The sequence below is a fragment of the Thermomyces dupontii genome (assembly GCF_041956625.1).
Source record: "Thermomyces dupontii strain NRRL 2155 unplaced genomic scaffold VTN31scaffold_5, whole genome shotgun sequence".
Classification (NCBI taxonomy): domain Eukaryota; kingdom Fungi; phylum Ascomycota; class Eurotiomycetes; order Eurotiales; family Trichocomaceae; genus Thermomyces; species Thermomyces dupontii.
The window spans coordinates 591,786-611,396 of record NW_027192311.1 but is presented as its reverse complement, the minus strand read 5'-3'; the positions used below and the strand labels follow the sequence as shown (position 1 = coordinate 611,396).

General features: G+C 53.0%; 7 protein-coding genes across 7 annotated transcripts; 4 read left to right on the top strand and 3 right to left on the bottom strand.

Annotated features, from left to right (window-relative positions):
* Window positions 1-1,280: 1,280 nt before the first annotated feature.
* VTN31DRAFT_5497 (uncharacterized protein) lies at window positions 1,281-2,055 on the top strand (the record flags this gene model as incomplete). Its single annotated transcript, XM_069406002.1, has 4 exons — window positions 1,281-1,332; window positions 1,394-1,414; window positions 1,468-1,515; window positions 1,571-2,055. 4 exons carry the CDS (start codon window positions 1,281-1,283, stop codon window positions 2,053-2,055), a joined length of 606 nt encoding a protein of 201 aa, XP_069259654.1.
* Window positions 2,056-2,374: 319 nt separating this feature from the next.
* VTN31DRAFT_5496 (uncharacterized protein) lies at window positions 2,375-6,505 on the bottom strand (the record flags this gene model as incomplete). Its single annotated transcript, XM_069406001.1, has 5 exons — window positions 2,375-2,643; window positions 2,699-5,010; window positions 5,066-6,012; window positions 6,069-6,095; window positions 6,167-6,505. The coding sequence occupies 5 exons, from the start codon at window positions 6,503-6,505 to the stop codon at window positions 2,375-2,377; spliced, it is 3,894 nt and encodes a 1,297-aa protein (XP_069259653.1).
* Window positions 6,506-6,715: 210 nt separating this feature from the next.
* On the top strand, window positions 6,716-8,024 carry VTN31DRAFT_5495 (uncharacterized protein; the record flags this gene model as incomplete). Its single annotated transcript, XM_069406000.1, has 2 exons — window positions 6,716-7,009; window positions 7,077-8,024. The coding sequence occupies 2 exons, from the start codon at window positions 6,716-6,718 to the stop codon at window positions 8,022-8,024; spliced, it is 1,242 nt and encodes a 413-aa protein (XP_069259652.1).
* Window positions 8,025-8,250: 226 nt separating this feature from the next.
* Window positions 8,251-9,255, top strand: VTN31DRAFT_5494 (uncharacterized protein; the record flags this gene model as incomplete). The annotated part of the gene is made up of 4 exons (XM_069405999.1): window positions 8,251-8,522; window positions 8,598-8,892; window positions 8,954-9,146; window positions 9,203-9,255. The coding sequence occupies 4 exons, from the start codon at window positions 8,251-8,253 to the stop codon at window positions 9,253-9,255; spliced, it is 813 nt and encodes a 270-aa protein (XP_069259651.1).
* A 748-nt stretch (window positions 9,256-10,003) lies between these two features.
* VTN31DRAFT_5493 (uncharacterized protein) lies at window positions 10,004-12,451 on the bottom strand (the record flags this gene model as incomplete). Its single annotated transcript, XM_069405998.1, has 2 exons — window positions 10,004-11,793; window positions 11,845-12,451. 2 exons carry the CDS (start codon window positions 12,449-12,451, stop codon window positions 10,004-10,006), a joined length of 2,397 nt encoding a protein of 798 aa, XP_069259650.1.
* Window positions 12,452-13,553: 1,102 nt separating this feature from the next.
* Window positions 13,554-14,182, top strand: VTN31DRAFT_5492 (uncharacterized protein; the record flags this gene model as incomplete). The annotated part of the gene is made up of 3 exons (XM_069405997.1): window positions 13,554-13,647; window positions 13,753-14,033; window positions 14,093-14,182. The coding sequence occupies 3 exons, from the start codon at window positions 13,554-13,556 to the stop codon at window positions 14,180-14,182; spliced, it is 465 nt and encodes a 154-aa protein (XP_069259649.1).
* A 172-nt stretch (window positions 14,183-14,354) lies between these two features.
* VTN31DRAFT_5491 (uncharacterized protein) lies at window positions 14,355-15,881 on the bottom strand (the record flags this gene model as incomplete). The annotated part of the gene is made up of 7 exons (XM_069405996.1): window positions 14,355-14,935; window positions 14,987-15,070; window positions 15,124-15,184; window positions 15,239-15,288; window positions 15,347-15,630; window positions 15,685-15,785; window positions 15,840-15,881. The coding sequence occupies 7 exons, from the start codon at window positions 15,879-15,881 to the stop codon at window positions 14,355-14,357; spliced, it is 1,203 nt and encodes a 400-aa protein (XP_069259648.1).
* Window positions 15,882-19,611: the final 3,730 nt, after the last annotated feature.

Here is a 19,611-nt window from a genome sequence, read left to right as displayed (position 1 = left end):
CATAGTGCTTTGCGGTGAAAAACCGATCTTAGACAAAGATTAACAGATTGAAAGGTTATGTACTTACTCGGTAGATATATGTGTGTATCTGCAATTCTGATCCACGTGGCACGTATCGTGTCCTCGTATTCTAATTTTCTTGGCTGCCCATTTTCGGTTTTTCTGACGAGTCTCCTGCATATGCACAAGCAGATCAGATCTCAAGATCTAATGTGATGAGTCAAGTGCGGGTCACACAAAGCGGCTAGGCTTGTCCACTCTAGACCGTCCAGAACCGGAGTATGATGAGCACTAGCCGATCGATCAGGTGTTTGTGGTGTGTTCGTTGAACCTACAGAGTACATAGCTATAGTAAGTTGGGTATATGGCTAAAGTAGGCATGTGCTATTGATAGACTGCACTTCTCATGAGCAAGCTTACTTCGTACTTCGGTCTGGTTATTTGTCAACTCCTCCCTGTGTTTACGACACTCCGATGGCGTCCTCGTCGGGACTCGACAGTGATGAGCAGACTCTCGGTGCCCATTCGCTCCAACCGAGCTGGGCAAAGGCATTGGGTAAACTCTCGAGGATACATGCTCTGCTGGCTTTCAAGGCCGCGGACTCAATGGAAAAGGTACCTCAATGAGAGACCAAGCAGAGAACTCGACACGGGCAGAGACACAGGGAGAACGATTGGAGAAGCTCAGTATTGCAGAGATTTTAGTAAAGTTGCTTTCCCGAGCCGTGTAGTATGTGCGGAGAGGTCGCCAGGTCGGTAGAGCAGTGTCCAATCGTCCACTATCCGAGATGTTGCGCACCAAGACAGCGGAACCACAGGAACAATGGACATATTTGCCAAGAACGGAGCGGAAATCCGCTCCCTCGGCCGGGTCCCTGCAGCTGCATCGATCCATTCAGTAACACGTTGGCCCTCGGTACAATATCTCTTTGCTATCATCCTACACATGGCAGTCCAGTTTGAAAAACCCCCAGTGTAACAATCTGAGCTGTTGCCATGCCATATCACAGGTACCACCACCACTGCCTGACATCCTATTGGATAGTAGGACAAATCAGGCAGGTACATCGTGGACAGCATTGTTCCTGCTTTCTGTGACCCTCTGCTCCTTCCTTCTATGCCATAGCTCTCTGCTATATAAACCACTGCTCTTTTCCAAACTCACTTCTTCTTCTTCCATCCTCCCATCATCTTCCAACTCCGTCGATCGTTCAATCAGGACCGTCTCTCCTTCACACTCACCATCAGTCCTTCGTTAGCCTCACCACTGATTGCTGACCATGATGACAAACTTGGTCATTTGGGCCCTGGTTGCCATGGGCCTCTGTTTGGGTGTGTGATTAGCCCGTCTCTCGGGTTACGCAATCCTAGACGCCGCTAACTTGGCTTCCAGGTCATCCTGATTCCGATGCTGGTATGCATCACTTTGGTGACCTGTCCTGCATAATGACACTCATTGATCTGTAGATGCTGCAGTGTCCCCTGCCGTTAGGCGAGAGAATCTTCGCCGTGATGGCAAGTTGCCCACATAAGCCCTACTCCGGCCAATTAGGTTTAACAACCAGTCCAGTTACTACTACTACGATTGTTGTTGTGGACTGCCCTTCTGGAGTCCCTCCTGCACTCCCTCCTGATGCCAGCTTGCCTTGGCCTTCCTTTCCCGTTCCTACAAGCTTGCCATTTCCTAATCCTCCCGAGGAGACGGCCCCCGGAAATCCAGTCCCTGCCCCATCGCCAGACCAACCTGCCACTGGTACCCCTGACCTTCCGGCCCCTTCCCAAAGCTCTGGCTCGAGTGACGCCAGTGTGTCGACTTCTGTGTCCACCTCATCGGAGGAGCTGCAGACGTCTCCGCAATCTACTGGCCACACTTTGAACACGTCAGCAGCCAGCACAACCCACACTAATGCCTCAACCACTGAATCTCAGGAAACCGCCACATCTGTCAACTCGAACCCCACAGCTCCCACGGTTGACCTGGCCCCCAAGGACCGTGCTGGAACTGGGCTCATGGCTATGGCAGTGACCGTCTGTGCCCTTGTCGTGGGCCTGTGAACGGACCAATCCCGTTCGAGTTCGACATGCTGTCTCAGTTCGACAGCTGAGCATTGCTGTCAGAACAAGATGCCCGCCATTCGCGTTTACGTACTCCGCGATTGACAGCTGATTAGGAGGTTGATCATGACTTATATCGAAATTTGCAGGAGGAAAAGATCATGCTCTTTTCCAAAACTTGTCATATCGATTCCAAGAAATAGGAATAATACACTGATCAACTCCACCAACCTGGCATGTCGACTATGAAGGGTATCTATGAAATGTGGCACATGATCAATAACTAGCAGATACAACCCAGATGCGTCATGAACATAGCTTAAGCAGATGCCTGCTCAACCTGTTTTGCCAGGGAGCAGATCCGACAGCCCTGGCCGATTCTATCACGGATCAGCCGCGCGGTGATCACCTTGGGCCCGACGGTGCGTGCGACCGCAGTGGAGAAGGACGGATCCTCGACCGTGGTCAGAGACGCGCGGTCCGAGTCCGCACCGTCATGATCAAGCGGAGCGTCCGTAGAGGCATCATCGTTTAGATGCGACAGATGGAAAACGTGACCGCAGGCAAAACCCACGAGAAGTTCCTTTTCTGCATGGGGGTTAGAAGATGTAATATACGTTTTGGTGCGATGGATTACACTGACCATTTTCATGAAAAGGCTTCAAACACCCTCCGCAGCGACCGGGCTGGACGGATGGTTTCGAAGGACGCGTTGTTTCCTGCGGGGTCGGTGTGCTGCTGCCCGACTCCTCGGAGGCGGAATGGGTTCGTCGACCGTCGTGGTGATTGGCGTGTTCTGCTTCGGGGGCCTGCAAGGGGCAAATGTCGAATTTGATGCCCCGACGTTGGCCGCGACGCAGCTGGTCCATGCCGACGGCGACCTCGCTCTGCAGCACGCGGGCGGCGCCCTGGCTGATGCTGGCCTGGATGTCGTTGTCGCGCAGCAGGCGGGTGAGCCCCTCGCGCAGGCCCTCGATCTCGAGACCGCTGGGGATGCGGCGCACGAGCTTGATCGGGTCGATCGCGGTGCCGGCCTCGGTGAGTAGAGCGTGGATGAACGCCGGCTTGTCCATCGAGTATGTCAGGAGGTCCTCCCAGAGGTCCGGGTCGTCCTGCGCCTTGGCGAAGGCGATCGCCTGGGAGACGTCGTGGAGGTCGGTCAGGATCAGGTTCAGTGCGCGCTTAGTCTGGCCCGTCTTGGACAGCAGGTAGATGAGCTCCGGGGTGTAGCGCCGGGCTTCGCAGATGCGGCAGGCTTCGTCGAAGGAGTATGCCGTGCTGGATTGGAGAAAGTCCATCAGTAGAGGTCGGTCGTAAGTCGCGAAGATCTCGAGCACCGTGTCGGCCCAGCCTTCGATCAGGGCGCGGCCTTCGTCCGCGGCTAGCTTTTCTGCCGCGTCGCGGGTCACGAGTCGTCCGCGCCGTGCGCGGAGCTGCGTCGTTGTCTTGCCGCCTTCTCCCGATGGATGCGCCTCCCCGCGCCAAAGCGCCCGCAGGTAGAAATACAGATAGAGTCGCCCGGCGCCCGTCTTGAGCTGCGAGATCACGGTCTCCGGCGTGATGATGCCGTTGTATGCCTCCCGTATCAGAATCTTGATTGGCTCCGCCGTGGCTTCCTCCAACTCTGCGATGGGAGCCCGGTCGGCTTGCTCTTTGGATACCCGTAGAAGGATGAACCCCCGGACGTCGTCGGACACGGCGTCCACAAGCCGATAGTTGCGAATCAAGTCCAACGCCGCCTCCGCATCCTGTAGTCGGATGTAGCACCGCAGAGCGTCGCGCTGACGTCCATCGGCCAAAAATAGCTTCGCCAACCCTTCCGTCAGAATCCGCCATTCCGCAGATCCCTCCGCCACGTCCTCCGATTGGAGCTGTTCTTCGATCGCCGAGATCACTGGCGGGTGTTCGAATAGCTCCAGAGGCCACTGGTCCAGGAGCTCCTTGAACCGACCGCGATCTCGGGAAATGTAATGGCGGAGCAGTGTCTCGTAAATCGCAGATGCGAGCGGCGGCCGGATGTTGACAGGCACGTGCGGCGTGATCTCGTCAAACTTGCCGTTCTCTACGAACTTCCAGATCCATCGCTCCCACCTCGTGACTGTATCTATATCCTTGGCGCACACCGCGCCGGCTTTGTCCCATTCGCCGGCTTCAACCAGCTGCTCAATCCACAGCTCGCCGATCCGCCGCTTCTCCTTGGCGGCAATCGAGTGCATTCCCCGACCAATGGTGGTGACAGACGAGGTCTCGTCGGCAAAGAACTCCGCCAGACTGCTTCGCGAGGGTGTATCGTGGTCCTGCTGACTCTCGACGCGGTCTGCTGCGCTGCTCACCGCCTCGGGATGCTGGTCGATGAGGTTCCATGCCTCCTCGTACCGAGCGTGAGATTCGAGCCACTCCAGGTGATCCGACAGGTCCCTCTGCACAGCCGCCAAGCAGTCGTACGGGCTGTGGATGAAGATCTTGACACCCTTGGCGGTAGACACCGTTGCCACTTCCTGCGGGACTGTCGAACCTCCGGAGATGGGTACCGAAGCAAATGTGCTGGAGACTTTTCCTGAGTCCTTGTCACCATTACTCCCACTGCTGCGAATGCTCGCACCGGAGCTGAATAGTCGTGCTGGATAGAGTGTCGCATCTAAAAGGCCCGTTCCCAAGGAGCCCAGGGCCCCGCGATGCTGCACAGCTACAGGCTCCTTTGAGGGCCGGAGAACATCCATGTGATAATCAGATGAGGACAAGTTCTGATGTCGAGACACAGACAGTGTGTCTGCGCTGACCTCTTCTTCTGTTTCGATATCGATCAGCCGCAGTTCAGGTTCAGCTGCCTTTTGCCGTCGGCTACTCCGCGACTGGTCTCTTGATTCCTCAGTTTCTGCCTCAAGCCATGCAAGGACAAGAAGCTGATTTCGAGTGTACATGGCGATTCCGGAAATTATGCAATCTGTACGTAAGCTGTATAGAGAAGTTAGCAATCGATTTCAGGCGAGAAGCATAATGGTTGACATACATGGAGACCACTTCAGCCGCTCCGAGTCTCTTTTCCTCCGTCCGACTTACTGCCGGAGTGATTCGGTCTGGAAACACATGGATCACCCATATCGTATCGCCCCAGCCGACGACGAGCTTCTCGACTTGTTGCGATGGCTGCTTGGGAGTGTCTGCTTCCGACTGAGAACTGTTCCCGTCCTCCAGCACGGCCTCATCCACCCACTCTACATGGGCTTTCCAAACACTGACCATTTCCTCCCAACCAGGACGATTGGGGCGGTCGGCATGGCCAATTCGGGTCCATGCATTCTCTGCATCGGCGGAATCGAGATGCAGATGCGAGCGCATGATCTTGATGCCTTCCTCGTTCACCCAAACCACATACTTTCCTGAGAGAGACCACTTGATTGTGTTAATGGCACCCTCGCCGCTGTGTAAAACTGTGTCTTTTCCAGAGCCGCCGCCCCCGAGACCAAGCGATCCTAGCCATCCTGAAGCCGATGGAACGCTACCCAGAGTTGTTGCATTGGTTGTCGTGCCAGGCCGTCCTCCGACAGTGAGAATTAACTGCCCAGCCCGACCACCGGACAGATAAGTCTTGTCATTCTTAAAGTCGGGCGACAGCGCTACTGCTTGAACAGGCCGCCCGAAGTTGCGGAGCATCACATCTTTCGGATCGACGAGGGAATAAATGCAGACATTGCCGTCAATCGACGACGTGGCTATATAAATTGAATTGGACGGTGTTGCAGGCAAAGGTGGTTGCGCCCGTGTTTTTTGCTTTCCTTTGCCGCGTACAGATCCAGTCGGGGAGCTACTTTCATCCTCTTCTGCAACCCTTGACGAGCTACCTGATCGCAAACTCGGCAATGGTGGAGGAAACGGAGATATCGAGATGGCCGTCACGCTGGCAGAGTGGGCAGAGTATACGCGAAGAACGCGGAGCAGAGGCAACGAGAGCACATGCTGCAAGAGAAGGCATTAGTCCATGAGCAACTGAAAACAGTGGCCGGGGAGCTTACGATATTCCCATTATGTGTTCCAACTATCTAGAGAGTGCCGCAAACTGTTAGAAAACAATATCACCCATGGACAAGTCATGACAATTTGAACTAAATACCATCTTGTCGCCGCCCACGATGAACGCGCTCGTCGCATCTCCATTGCGATATAACGACGGCAGATGCCGCGTAAGACAGGCGTATTTCAAGCGGGGTTCCTCTTCTTCCTCCTCGTCCTCGTCCTCCTCTTCCTCTTCATCCTCTCCGTCGTCTTCTTCACTACCATCGTCCGAGTCATGATGTTGTTCCGATTCATGCCTGCCCTCGGGGCGGTCGCGGTCTTCGAATCGCGGGTCTGCTACTTGTGACCGCTCCGTCGTCGTCGACGCGGCTGGATCGGGCGGCGCCGGCGACGGCATCGCCGAAGCAGCTCCTGAAGCTGCGTCCGGCGAATCCATTGCATCTGCAGCGAAGCTAGGGTGTCCGACCAAGAATGTTTGGGGAGATGCGGTGGTTCTCCGACGAGGCTCGAAGGCGGTGACTAAGCTAGGTAAGCCGGCAAAGCTCGGCTTGGCCGGAGGTTCATCTACGAAACTCTTGAGGCGATATGCTCACTCAGTGATTTGTGAAACTCTTTGACCAATTCAGATATTGTACAAAACATCGCCATGCTCGCCCGGCCTTACATCTGTTCCGCCTGCCGAATATCAACCCGGCGCGTTCGATATCTCGCTCAGACGGAGTCCTTCTCCACCACACGACTTTTTCGACAGCAAACGCCGGCCAATGGGCAGATCAAAGATGCGGATTCTCCGGAAGGAACTCACAGACAACGGCGAAAAGCAACACGGTCGCCCGCGGCTCCCACGTCACTCCGTCGAGTGGCGGTCGAAGCGCAGCGATCCAAAGATGGGATGCGATCGAGGAGTATGCTGTCCGAGAAGGGACTGGGTCAGACAAAGGTACTTTTGAACTGGCGACCGCAGCTCTGCGCATTTGGAATCGTGGTTGATTGAAGAATCTTGGTAGACGGTGACTGCCTATGCGGTCGCAGAGCAATTTGACGTGTCCAAGGTCATGGACATTCTTCGAGACAAAGGCTACGAACCCGACCCGCTCGACACCGGTCTGTATCCTCAAGTTGTCCATGTCCAAGTCCCTCTGGACTCGATCCGACGCATGAGCAATCCTAACTCGACCGATCTTCCCTCCGATGAGGTTGGCGATGTATTTGTGTTTCCCTCGGGAACCGTTGTGGCGTGGTCGCTACCAGAAAGCTTTACATCGTATCTCGCTACAAAGACGCTACTCCCCGCCGCGCAGCAGCCGCACGTGGATGCATTGGAGACAGAGGATCTAGAATACATCGAGGATCCGCAGCGAGAGAATAGCACTATCCGAGGCGACACCATCATCCTCGGCACAAAGCCCGGTCCCGATGCCGTCGAGCCGACGCCGCCGAATCGACAGTCCGTCGACACCGTTCTTACCAAGATTGCCTTTTCATCGGGGCTGGCCCGAAGTACGAAGCTGGCGGTGCTGGAAAGTTTGCTCTCCAACTACTTCGAGTCGACCCGCGACATTCCAGTACTACTTTCCCGAGGCGCGCGTCTTCCCTTCACGCGCGATTTCATTCTCCGCAAGACCGGGCAACTGCTCAGTGTGCGAGCACAGCTCAATCTCTACTCCGAGCTCACCGATTCCCTGCCGGACATCTTCTGGGACAGTCGACACGAGCTCGGCTTGGAAGGGTATTACGAGCAGGTTGGCAGGGCGCTGGACGTCGGAGTCCGCATCAAGGTGCTCAATGAGAAGATGGACTACGCGCAGGAGATCGCAAGCGTGCTGCGCGAGCGGCTGAGCGAGAAACATAGCCACCGTCTGGAGTGGATCATCATCCTCCTCATTGCGGTGGAGGTGGGGTTTGAGGTCCTGCGACTCTGGAAGGAACGTGACGAAAAGGCGGAAAAGCATTGAACCATTTCCACGATTCATGTATGTTGCATTCTGCATACCTAGGTAGATACAGCGTTCAAGATACCCAACTCTTGTTTCTTAACGAAATCATGTGATGCGATCACCGTACTGCAATCAGGTACAAACGGAGTACGGAGACTAAAAGTGTAGAAGTACCTACTACTTCGGCGTAGGTAGGACACAAACCTCTCCCTAAACATTGCAACCGCTAACCAAAACACACACCATGCCCAGCCTCCAGAAGATTCTGAACGCAGTCGGCCTGGCCGGCTGGTTTAGCCTGCGGCCGGAAAACCTGCCATACCATTATGGACTGGCCGTTCCTCAAGACTCGAACCAAGCATGTCCCCAGCCAGGGGAACTCAGCTGTCAGACGGAATTCGACAATCAAGATACATGCTGCTTCAACTATCCCGGAGGACATTTCTTGCAAACGCAGTTCTGGGACTTCGATCCAGTGACGGGGCCGAAAGATTCGTGGACAATTCATGGGTTATGGTACGGAGTACTGTCCATTCTAAAACCCCCCATGTTCTCTCAAACTTCAAGGAACCACGCTCAGTTGTTTCATAGGCCAGACCACTGCGATGGTGGATACGATGAATTCTGCGACTCCTCGCGGGAATACAGCAACATTTCGCTAATCCTCGTCGACGCGGGTCGCTCGGATCTACTCGAGGACATGCAAAAGTACTGGAAGGATTATAAGGGCGACGACGCGTCCTTCTGGTCGCACGAATGGAATAAGCATGGAACGTGCGTCAGTACATTGGAGACGCACTGCTATGAGGACTATGTTCCGCAGGAGGAAGTCGTGGATTATTTTGATGTCGCGGTGGAGGTGTTTAAAAGTCGGCCTTCTTACGATGTGCGTACGACCTATTATTCCTCATTCATTGTGCCGATCTTCGACTGATGAATGAATGTAGATTTTAGCGGATGCCGGGATCACCCCCTCTGAGCACACAACGTATGATCGAGATGAGATTGAGTCTGCGTTGGAACAAGCACATGGTGGCGGCGTCACCGTACGCTGTCGACAGGGCGCGATCAATGAGATCTGGTATCACTTCAATGTAGCCGGGCCGCTACAGTCTGGCGCATTTGAGCCAGCCGCAGCTGGTATGTACTCATAGTTGCACTCAACTTGGCCTACGATACTGACACGCTGGGTGCAGTTGGGCAGGGAACAAACTGTCCCAAGTCAGGGATCAAGTACATTCCCAAGTAGGCACCGACGAATAAACCCCCCTGCTCGGCCAATGAACCAGCAAGAGGGCCCTCGGAGGAGCATATAGAGTGGAAAGGAGGCTGCCATGACACGAGAATCCACGTATTTGACTACACGACTAGGAGTATTTAGAGAGAGTATTCATCATACAGAAGACCAATCCATTCGATGTTTGCTAGGTCTATCATGGATAATCAAGTGCATTGAGTACCATGTCAATTCCCCTTCATCAGGTTCAGCCAGGCTTAACAAGTAAACAAGTGAACCTCCACCGAGAATCGACAAACAAACGAGATTCGTCATCGTCGTCATTACCATCCATCACTGACACACAAAAGACAGACGAAGGAAGAAAACAACAGGACGAGAAGATTCATATAAACTTGGCAAAACATCGTCATACTCGTACATGGCAACGAAAGGAAAACAACAAGACGTGAAATCAGACAAAGTCAGAAAAAAAAAAAAATAAGAGGTTGAGAGAGGAAGAGTGAGCACGAGTGTCCGCCGGTTGAGTCGCAGGTCATGAGTGTCGTGGTATGTCGTACTATCATGTCATGTCGTGTCGTGTCGTGTCGTAGCGAGTCGTATCGTGTCGTCATGGCCAAGGAAAAAAAAAAGAAAAAAAGAAAAAAGAGAGAGAGAAGAGAATACAACACCGGAAAGAGAGCTTTTTGTCCCCCACAAGACAACGCCAGAAAAAGGCCCCGGACATGGAATAGAGTGATGACGGATAAAGGCGGCGAATTCAAAGGATAAAGCTCCCACCCGATGGCTCATCACCATACTCCAGGAATAGCTCGCTGGTACCTCCCAGCGACGAACCGTTCCTGTTGCCCTTGAAGAACTCGTCCATGAAGCTGGGCGTGGCGCCAAAGTCCGCGAAACTACTTGACGGATCAGTGGTGCCAAAGTCCGGGAGACGGCTGTCGTGGTCCTGCGGAATCATCAGATCCAACTCCGAGGTGGCCGGGGTCGAGTCCATCAGCGTCGGGATGGTTTGAGGAGTCGACAGGCTGCTGTCTAGCGATGACAAGCTGCTGCTGGTGGTGGCGGTGGTAGAAATGTCCAGGTTGAGGTAGTTTGTCGCGTCCTCGCCGCCGAGCGGAGGCAGCAGGGTCGAGAGGTTGTCCTGCCGCATCTGGTCCAGTTCGGTCTTGAAATCGCTGCCGGAGTCAGTGCATGGGGTGAAGGGACGCTGCTCGCTGTGGGTGGACGATGCCAAGTGCTTCTTGCTATCACTGTTGTTGCCCGTGCTGTATCCCGGTGACGCCGGCGGGGTCATCGAGAAGATATCCGACGGCATGCAGAAGTTGTTGTTACTGCTGCTGCTGCTGTCATTCGTTGCGGCGTTGTCGCACCCGCTGCTTGGAACAGGGCTGGGGCTTGAAACTTGAAAATGGATCGTGCTTTCCGGGCTGCTGCTGGTCGTCGGGGGTGACGAACTTCGACTTTCGCTGCCAGACTCAGAGGACGACAACGACGACGATGGAGGCTTTGCGACCACTTTTTGGCGAGTTCGAGCGGCTTTTTCAAGACGCTGTTCCATGTCTGACCGGTCGTTCTTGCGGGGGCGACCACGCTTGTTCGGCTTGCGGACAACGCCCTTGTATCCACCGATGCACATGCCGCGCTGGCGGTGACGGGTCAGGGCATCATGGCGAGCAAAGACATTGCCGCAGGCGCACTCGTAGGGCTTGTCCCCCGTGTGGATTTTGGCGTGTCGCTTCAGGTCGTGGCCCCGGACGAAGCACTTCTTGCACAGGTCGCACTTGTACTGGCGGTCACCGAGGTGTGTCTGGACATGCGACTTGATGTTCTCCTTGCGACCGAACCGCTTCTTGCAGTCGTTGTACAGGCAAACGTACTGTCCATCCTCCGGATCCGGACCGGAAATGTACGACGCGATCTCTTCGATAGTAACGCCTGTCTCCGCGATGGATGCCTGGACTCGTGAATCCAACTTCAAGCTATCAATGCTCGCTGGTTTGGGAGACAGCCAAGTCTTGGCTGGTGAGGACCTGGACGTCGATGTCGTGGCGGTGGGCTTCTTCAGGTTGGGACCCGGCGTGATGGGAACCTTGTTCTTGGTGTTGGTTGATTGCTGTTCGCGATTGGACCCTGCCGAAGGCATGGAGGCAGTTTCTGGCGATGGAAACGAAGACGACTCTGACGACGACGGTCGCAATTGGCTGTCGTCGTTGGTGTTGTTGTTGTTGTTGTTGTTGCCGTTGCTGTTGGTTTGCGACTCGCCATTGCTGAACGTACTGGTCCGCATGAACCCATCAAACGTGCAACTCTCAATCTCACTCTCCTGACTGCTCAACATGTCGAAATTCTCACAATCACCGGGGGCAGTGTTTGGTGGTGAAGGAACATCAATCTGGGCTTGAGTAGGCACATAACCTGGGATCCCCTGGAGGGATTGAGCTCTTCGCATATACGCTGGCTGAGATGGTTGAATTGACATGGTATTTTCGGGGAAAAAATCCATGTTCTGACGGAATGGAGTGGCCTCTGGGGTGATGGGTAACGAGTCTGTTGGCAAGATCAGCAAACGTGCAGTCTTGAGTATTCCACACTACCTACTGGAACTCATCTGCTTCGAAGGCGTCGACGGTCGTCCGGCCGACTGACTTGACTGAACAGACAAGCGTCTCAGGTCCTTGGGAGTGACGTTGCCCGAAGCTGCTAGCATGTCACTGCTCGCATCCGAATGAGTGCGAGAATGCGATGTCCCCGAAATGTCCATGTTGGATGCAAAAGACATGCTTGTCCTCACGTAGTGTTGCTGCTGAGGAATGTGGTGAAAGGCTGATTGGATGTTGAATGTCGAAGAAGAAGACTCGCTGCTGCTGTTCTGGTTAGTAAAAGCGCCGGGTCCATCCTGCTCGAATGGCGAGCATTCGCCATCCGACGACACGTTGAGGCTTGACAGATCGAGGTACGACGGTTGTGTGTTGACAAGGTCGCCCATCTGGGAATGAACGGCTTCCTGAAAAACGGCGGATTCGAGGAGGTGCGCTGAGCGAGGGCGTTGGTCAAGACTCATCCCGCGTTTATGGACGCCATATCGTTGGCTTGCAAGGCCAGGATTTTTGGCAGATTCCAGAGTTACGGGGATGGAGTTTTGACGGCGATGTGGTTGTTGTCGGATTCGACGGTGGCCATTGGCCGTTGTTGTACTTGCCAGCATGATTGAAAACAAGCACGGCTCGTCGACTTTTTATGGCTGGAAAAGTCAAAACCTGTCAAGCTGGACTCCAATACGTCCTCGCCACCAACGCCCTTCAATGCACGTACGACGATCTTGGGTGTCGGTTTGTGGATAGACTCGGCCGTTCCTTCGTTTCCCTGTTTTTTAAAGTGTCAGCCTGTGTCCTGTTCAGGGAATCAATTACCGGTGGCTTCTCTAGTTCGCCTCTGGAGTAAGTCCTCTCAGAGCCAAGAGAAGCTGGATGTTCAAAACGTCAGAGGGAAACGTTAGCAAAGATGAAAACAAAGAAAGCTAAAGATGTTTGTGAGTCTCGATGTTAGAACTATTGCGGTAAGAAATATAATCTATGGAGGTGGTGAGGTGAGGTTGCTGAGCGACTTAGGGCTTGATCTCATGGTGTCAACAATGACCATTGTTGGCCCGGCAACAATCACAGCGCCTTTCAGCTCGCCGAAGAACACTTGAACAGGCAACTGTGCCCAGCCTATGAGATCACAGAATCAAGCGTGGCAATCCTTTCGCAATCCTTTCGCTTGGTCCTTGCATGCTCTCAAGGGTCAATCACATCCTAGGAAATATCCCAGTGGTCTCGACCGGTTGGTTCAATCGTCAATTCGAGCGATTTTACGTTCTCTAGGACTATGTGCAATATTCAATAGCTGTGAAGAGTACATCCTTGCATCAACAATTGAGCTCCTTTAAGTATCCAAAATGAATAGTTGGGTCAATGGCCAAAGTTATCTTTTCCATTCAAGTTCTTTGTTGAGCCAAATACGGAGTACTAATATCTGAATCATGAAGAGCGGGCAACGCCAACAAGGGCAAAATGAACCACGTGACTAAGATCAGCGATCTCCGGAAAAACTCGAAACCGAGAACCGAAAAATTTCTTCACGTGACCACACAACCAATTTTACTATTTCCGATCCCCACACACCGTCTGGTCTTCTGTCAAAACCCAAAAGATTTGCATTCTGAAGGTTGAGGAAGACAGACCTTTGTCGAGGTGAGCAACGCCGGTTTTCGAAGAGTCTTATGTTTCAATGCTAATCCGCCGACGTTTTTCCAGGCCTTCGTCACAATGCAAATCTTCGTCAAGACCCTCACGGGCAAGACTATCACCCTTGAGGTGGAGTCTTCGGACACCATTGACAATGTCAAGAGCAAGATCCAGGGTACGACACTCCGTTATCTTAGAGCGAAACTTTTGCAGAAAACCATTTTCTTTAAGGCTCAGAGACAAATGCTAATCGCCACGCTTTTTTTCTTCTCTTGAACAGACAAGGAGGGTATCCCCCCGGATCAGCAGCGTCTGATCTTCGCCGGCAAGCAGCTCGAGGACGGCCGGACTCTGTCGGATTACAACATCCAGAAGGAGTCCACCCTGCACCTCGTCCTGCGCCTGCGCGGTGGTGCCAAGAAGCGCAAGAAGAAGGTCTACACCACGCCCAAGAAGATCAAGCACAAGCGCAAGAAGACCAAGCTCGCCGTCCTCAAGTACTACAAGGTCGACGGCGACGGCAAGATCGAGCGTCTGCGTCGCGAGTGCCCTTCGGCCGAGGTATGCTTCTTCAAACCACTTTTCAAAAGGGGAGCATTGGTGCTAACTTTGGTAACCAGTGCGGTGCCGGTGTCTTCATGGCCGCCATGCAGAACCGCCAGTACTGCGGCAAGTGCCATCTGACCTACGTCTTCGACGAGTCGAAATAGACTAGTGTTTTGGTGTATCTAAAACGTCGAATGATGGATATGAAGGTTAGAGGGCAATGAAGTAGCTTGTTGATGACATTGTGGTTTTCTAATGCTGTAATCGTAAACTGTACCAATGTACGTGTCTTGTGAATGGTGCATGCACCACCCATCCGGATTGTCAGGTTGAGATTCACTCTCCCGGGAATCCAGCCCGCAGATTGTCATACTTGCTCTCCGGATAATCAAGGTTGTTGGGCGACTGATCGAGCGCGGACACGCCGCCCAATCCGTCCACAAAGGTGCCGATGAGACTGCCGTCGGCCTTGTTGGCTGTCTTCCCGCCTCGGTCGGCACTGCTCTCCCACCACATGCCTCCTCCGAGACCGGCTCCTCGGACAAAGTTGGCCTTGATCTCGGCGACGGCGACGTTATCATACGTGACCATGGTTCTGGTCTGGGGATCGTATGACCACGATGCCCCAATGTTAGGATCAACGTGTTCTGAAGCACCGGGCCGGGGTAAGGCTTTGTAGTCCCACACGCCTTGCTCCCAGCTTCCCTCTCCCACGCCACTGAACGGCGTGCCGGGACCATTCGTGTTTTGAAATGCGCGGCCGTAGAGGGGCATGCCCAGCACCATCTTCGACGATGGTACACCCGCAATACTGATGTAGTGTCGGAGGGCTGCATCGGTAGAAAATGGCGTCGAGGCAGGATTGGTTGATGACGGGAAAATGTTTGCCTGGTGGCCGGCAACCTGGTCCCAAGACCCTGCGCTTGTCAGACGAGGGATTGCAATGTTACGTTCGGACCACAACTCACCAGCATAGTCATAGCCCATTAGGTTGTAAAAGTCCAAGTAAGGCGTCATTTCCGGCAGACGAAGCTTGGTAAAATTATTTGGACCTAAGATTCGGTCAATATCAGTGAACTCCAACGTGGAGATGTATGTAACCTACCAGCCGGGCAGGCAATGGTCAGGAGGAACCTTCGATTCGGGCCAGCGGCCTGATCCAAATGCTGCAACCCCATCAGAGACAGTCAGAAGAACCACCAGGGTAACGGCGAACGCACTTCCCGACATTTGCGCAACAGAGCTACAAAGTCACGCGCCTGATTATCGTCTAGGCGGGAGATAACCCATCAGCAAGCAGTAATCACTAAAAGTCCGATCCTACGTACTTTGTGGATATTCCCAATCGATATCAAGGCCATCCAGCCCCAGATCTAGCACCAATCTCGTGGCGGTCCGGGCAAAGGTCTCCCGTCCCGCCTCGGTGCTGGCCGGCTGAGCAAAGTTTGACGAATATGTCCACCCGCCGATGGACAGCAGGACCTTTAGCTTTCGATGCCGCTTCTTCAAGAGAAAGAGTTGCTTGATGCAGCCATAGACGTTGGTCCCGGTATCATTCCAGGAGTCGCTCGGGTAGTGCTTGTCCGTGTCCGACCAAGTGTCGGTAAGGTACCTAACCGAATATTTCTCAGCATGTGCTCGATAGTCAAGGAGTAAAGATGCATACACTTCACCGCTATCCGGTCGCACATTCGCAAAGGAGTATAGAATATGGGTGAGTTTCTCGGCAGGGAGGTCCTGGGGGTTATGGTTGCGGCCATAAATGGCCTTATCCCAGTCCATGAGTCGACCAATTCACAGACATTGAGATCAAGGACATACCCAATTCACAAAATAGGCCACTGATCTGAATCCAGTTGCCATGTCGTCCTAGTACAAAGGTGATAGCTAATACTCGTCCAGGGCGAATACCAGATAAATGCAGCCGCAACAAACGGACAGGAGGTGATCAAAGCCGGCTCAAAGGAAAACAGCAAAGTTCTCGTACTTTTACCAGAGATCGAGGGGGCCGGATTCCAGTCACAGCTCGGTCAATTCCTAGTCCAAGCAGAGGCTACGTAATCCGACAGCTGGCATACGAGTACTCGTATGTTGACAGTACTATTTACGCGGCTCCGAGAGCGGGGAGCCACAAAGAGCTGCGCCACATCTAGCTGGGAATGGGCGGGACGACGCACTGACCATTGGCTGGGCTCGTGACGACACCAAGATGTGGCTGTGCAAATGTGGCTTGCGCATATTTTGATGCTAGGCCTAGGAACAGGTAGGTACTCCGTACGAGTACATAGTCGTCGGTAAACCGAAGATGTGATCCTTTGGAAAATGATTGATCAACTGTCAACGGCATTGCCCCAACGTGGCTGCACTGATCCGAACCTTGTGTGCACTGTGCAGCAGTGCCGGCAGGAACCGATGCAGTCTTGCAGATTCCCAACGACTCTATGTACGCGCTAGCCTAGGTGAGGTAGTTAACATGTAGGTAACTAGTTAACTAGGAGGTGGAAATTTTGCAGTTTTTTTCGTCCCTTGAGACGAACAACTGGAAGCTTTGGGGGTCTCTGACGGATTTGGGGGGCAATTGGTGATCTAGGCTTCATTGAATTACTCGAGTTATCAGAAATATAAAGTACTTACTCGTAGAGAGGGAAATACCTATCAAAGGAAGTTCCCAGTTCAAAGTTCCCCGTGAGGAAGGGCCTATGGCCACTGGCCAGATGGTGTTGAGGGTCCGTCAAAGCGGACCTGCTCCAAAGGGACAGCTCCGCCCGCTGAACCCCAAAAGTCAGGCCCTGGACAATGATTGGCTAGGCATTCCACCAAGAATGAAGTCCCCAAGTGCATGAGCAGGATTCTCCAGTCTCCACAGCGGAAGTCGCAGCGGGTCAGGACAGAGAAGAAGATCAACTGGTTCATCAGGTTTTTGGTTAAACTCTGAAAACACAAGTTTCAAACTCAATGGCGATTCACAGCCCAGAACAACCATTAGGTAACTACCTAGGTACAGTACTAGGTAACTAAATTGGGTCCAATGGTCAATTTTCCCTATGCAGAGTTTATGCACTCGTGCAAATAAAAGTCAGTGCCAGCACTTCTAAAACCAATGACGTAACCCCAAAAGACATGATCCATGTCAGTCCATATGTAGTAGGTACATTGAGAGTACTCGTACACAACCTCATTCCGTCCGAGGGCAATCGCTTTTCAAGAAACAAGCGTGCACAGCATCAGCATCATCGACAAAAATATTGGAGGAGGGACATGTACACGCATAAAAAATAAAGGAACCAATGCAAGGTCGAAAGTCCCGGACGGGGAAGAACTCCGAGAATGATTGGCTCTGCCTGCAGAAGCACGGTCCTCGTCTCGAGTCTGGCGTCCGGCACCAGCAGGAGACCAGGGGAGGAATGGGGAGCGCTCTAGGAACGATCAATGCCAGTAACCATCGTTGCGGCCATGTCAAGCGCCGGTCAATGTTGCGAGTTGATCCACATCAACACGGCCGCGAGCGGAGGATCTTCATCCACCCAGTGACCGGCTCGCACATCGGCCTTACGAAGGTCCGCATGGATGAATTGGTCCGTAATCTCGGACAGCTCCTAACAAAAAAAATGATGGTTCAACATGTGGGCAATCATTTTTGGCCAAGCAGGGAGAACTCTACTCACCTGGCGCAGCATCTCATCCACATGTCGTAACCGCGCAGCGGTATCAGCGGTTTTGGGACTGCGAAAGATTTCGGTCCGGTTGATCACCCATCGTCTGGCAGCCGCAACTTGTAAGTATATCTTGTGTGCCTGAAAGCGTTTCGCGCTTGCATCGAGAATGACTCTGTATAATATCCACGTTAATGAATCTAAACACCATTCAAAAGTATCAACCCAATATTGCCCAACTCACTGTCGAAGCTCCGCCTTCTGTGCCTCAGGATCGTCAATTCGGTCTTGACTAGGTATTGCAGCAAATCCAGAGTCAAGCAGGCTCTGTGCAGCAGCCCGGCTGCGTACCAGTATCTGATACCCTGCCAATTGTGACTCAGTGCCTGAGGGGAGGTTCGATGTTTGTTCGCAGATGTGAAGATGTAATGTTCGCAAGTCGTTCACCAATTCAGCGACCCGAAGGGCTCGGGCATCGTTTACTGAAATCGTCGGTTAGTTCGCCTCGTCACCCTTCCCCGGACCACAAAGGACCATGCTCACAAGCGTCCGCCATGGTCCAATGCCACGAATTAATTAAGGAAATAGTTCAGATGAACAACACAAATGCAATGAGATTACGGGAGGAAATAACCATTGCATTGATGCCAGGTAAAACAGAGAAACCAGATGAGACCCGAAAATAGCAACCATAAACCAAAAGATCTCTTTTTGACTCTGGGAACGTTCATGCACAGTCAGAAAGGAGGTCGATTGATTGATGATATATAGCTGCCGTAGTATTGGCATCCATAATGTCGCCAAAAAAAAAAAGTAAATAAATCCCGAGCTTCCCAATGTCCTCCGTCTCCGTCCGGAATGCAAGGTGTTTGCGTAAGATCAGCAGAAACCAATGGGACCGAGAAGATGAGCATGAGTTCTGCAGAATGTAGGCCAGGCTTGAGCGAGCCGAACAATGCAAAAAGAACCGAGAAGAGCCGTGGTGGAGCTCGACCATGTGGGCATTGTTCTTTTCTTTTTTACTCGATTCCTCTTCGAGCCATGCTCCAGGAACCATTTTTCTATTTGTGGGCGCCGGGTGAAGTATTGGATAGCTCCAGCCCCAGGGAAACCCGTCTGCACTATCCGTGCTGTCGGAATGCGATGAGGGAAAGCGGTCAGCCACAAATCGCCGAGCTTAAAGCCACAGTTCAGAGCGAAGCTGGATCGCCTAGCCTAGTTTAGCTGTGGCTGGTGACTCATTTAAGGCCCACGCTAGCGACGATACTGCGTTTAAGTTCGCCACTGGCGCGGATCGATCGAGCTGGAAGTGGAAGAAGATCAGGAAAAAAAAAGAAGAAAGGGAAAAGGAACGACGATGAAGGACCGATTTACGGGCCAATGGCTGATCCGCGATCCAAGAAAAGCACAGAATACGGAGTGCATGTTCAACTTATTGGCAGCTAACCAGAACAGTCACATATGATCAGCAAAATATTGATCAGGACGAGACGGAGGCAATCGGTACACCCTCTGTATGCAGTCACTCTTTTTTTTTTTTTTTCCCACCGAGTTATGGAGCCGTCGCCACGACGAACGCTAAGCCGGATCGCTCCAGTCTCAATCTTCCACGCTCTGTCCGAGTAAGTACGACTTTGAACGGCCAACTTTAACTCCGCACCATCATAGCTGAAGTCGCTCCACCGTGACAGTTTGTGTCTCCCACCAACAATTGCTGAAGCGAGTGGCGACTACTTTCAATGAATTGCCGAGGTTGAGTCGGCGACGTCGTCGCTCTGCTCGTTGCGTGCCGTTGCAAAGCGGCCTTGCACAGCGGGCACGTTTCCTCAGTCATAACGGCATGGCCCATCAGGGAAATACAGAAAGAAGGAGGCGCACCTGAAATCGCAGCGCAGATGGAGTTCGATTTGGCAGGATCAGGGTCAAGCTGTGAAACAGAC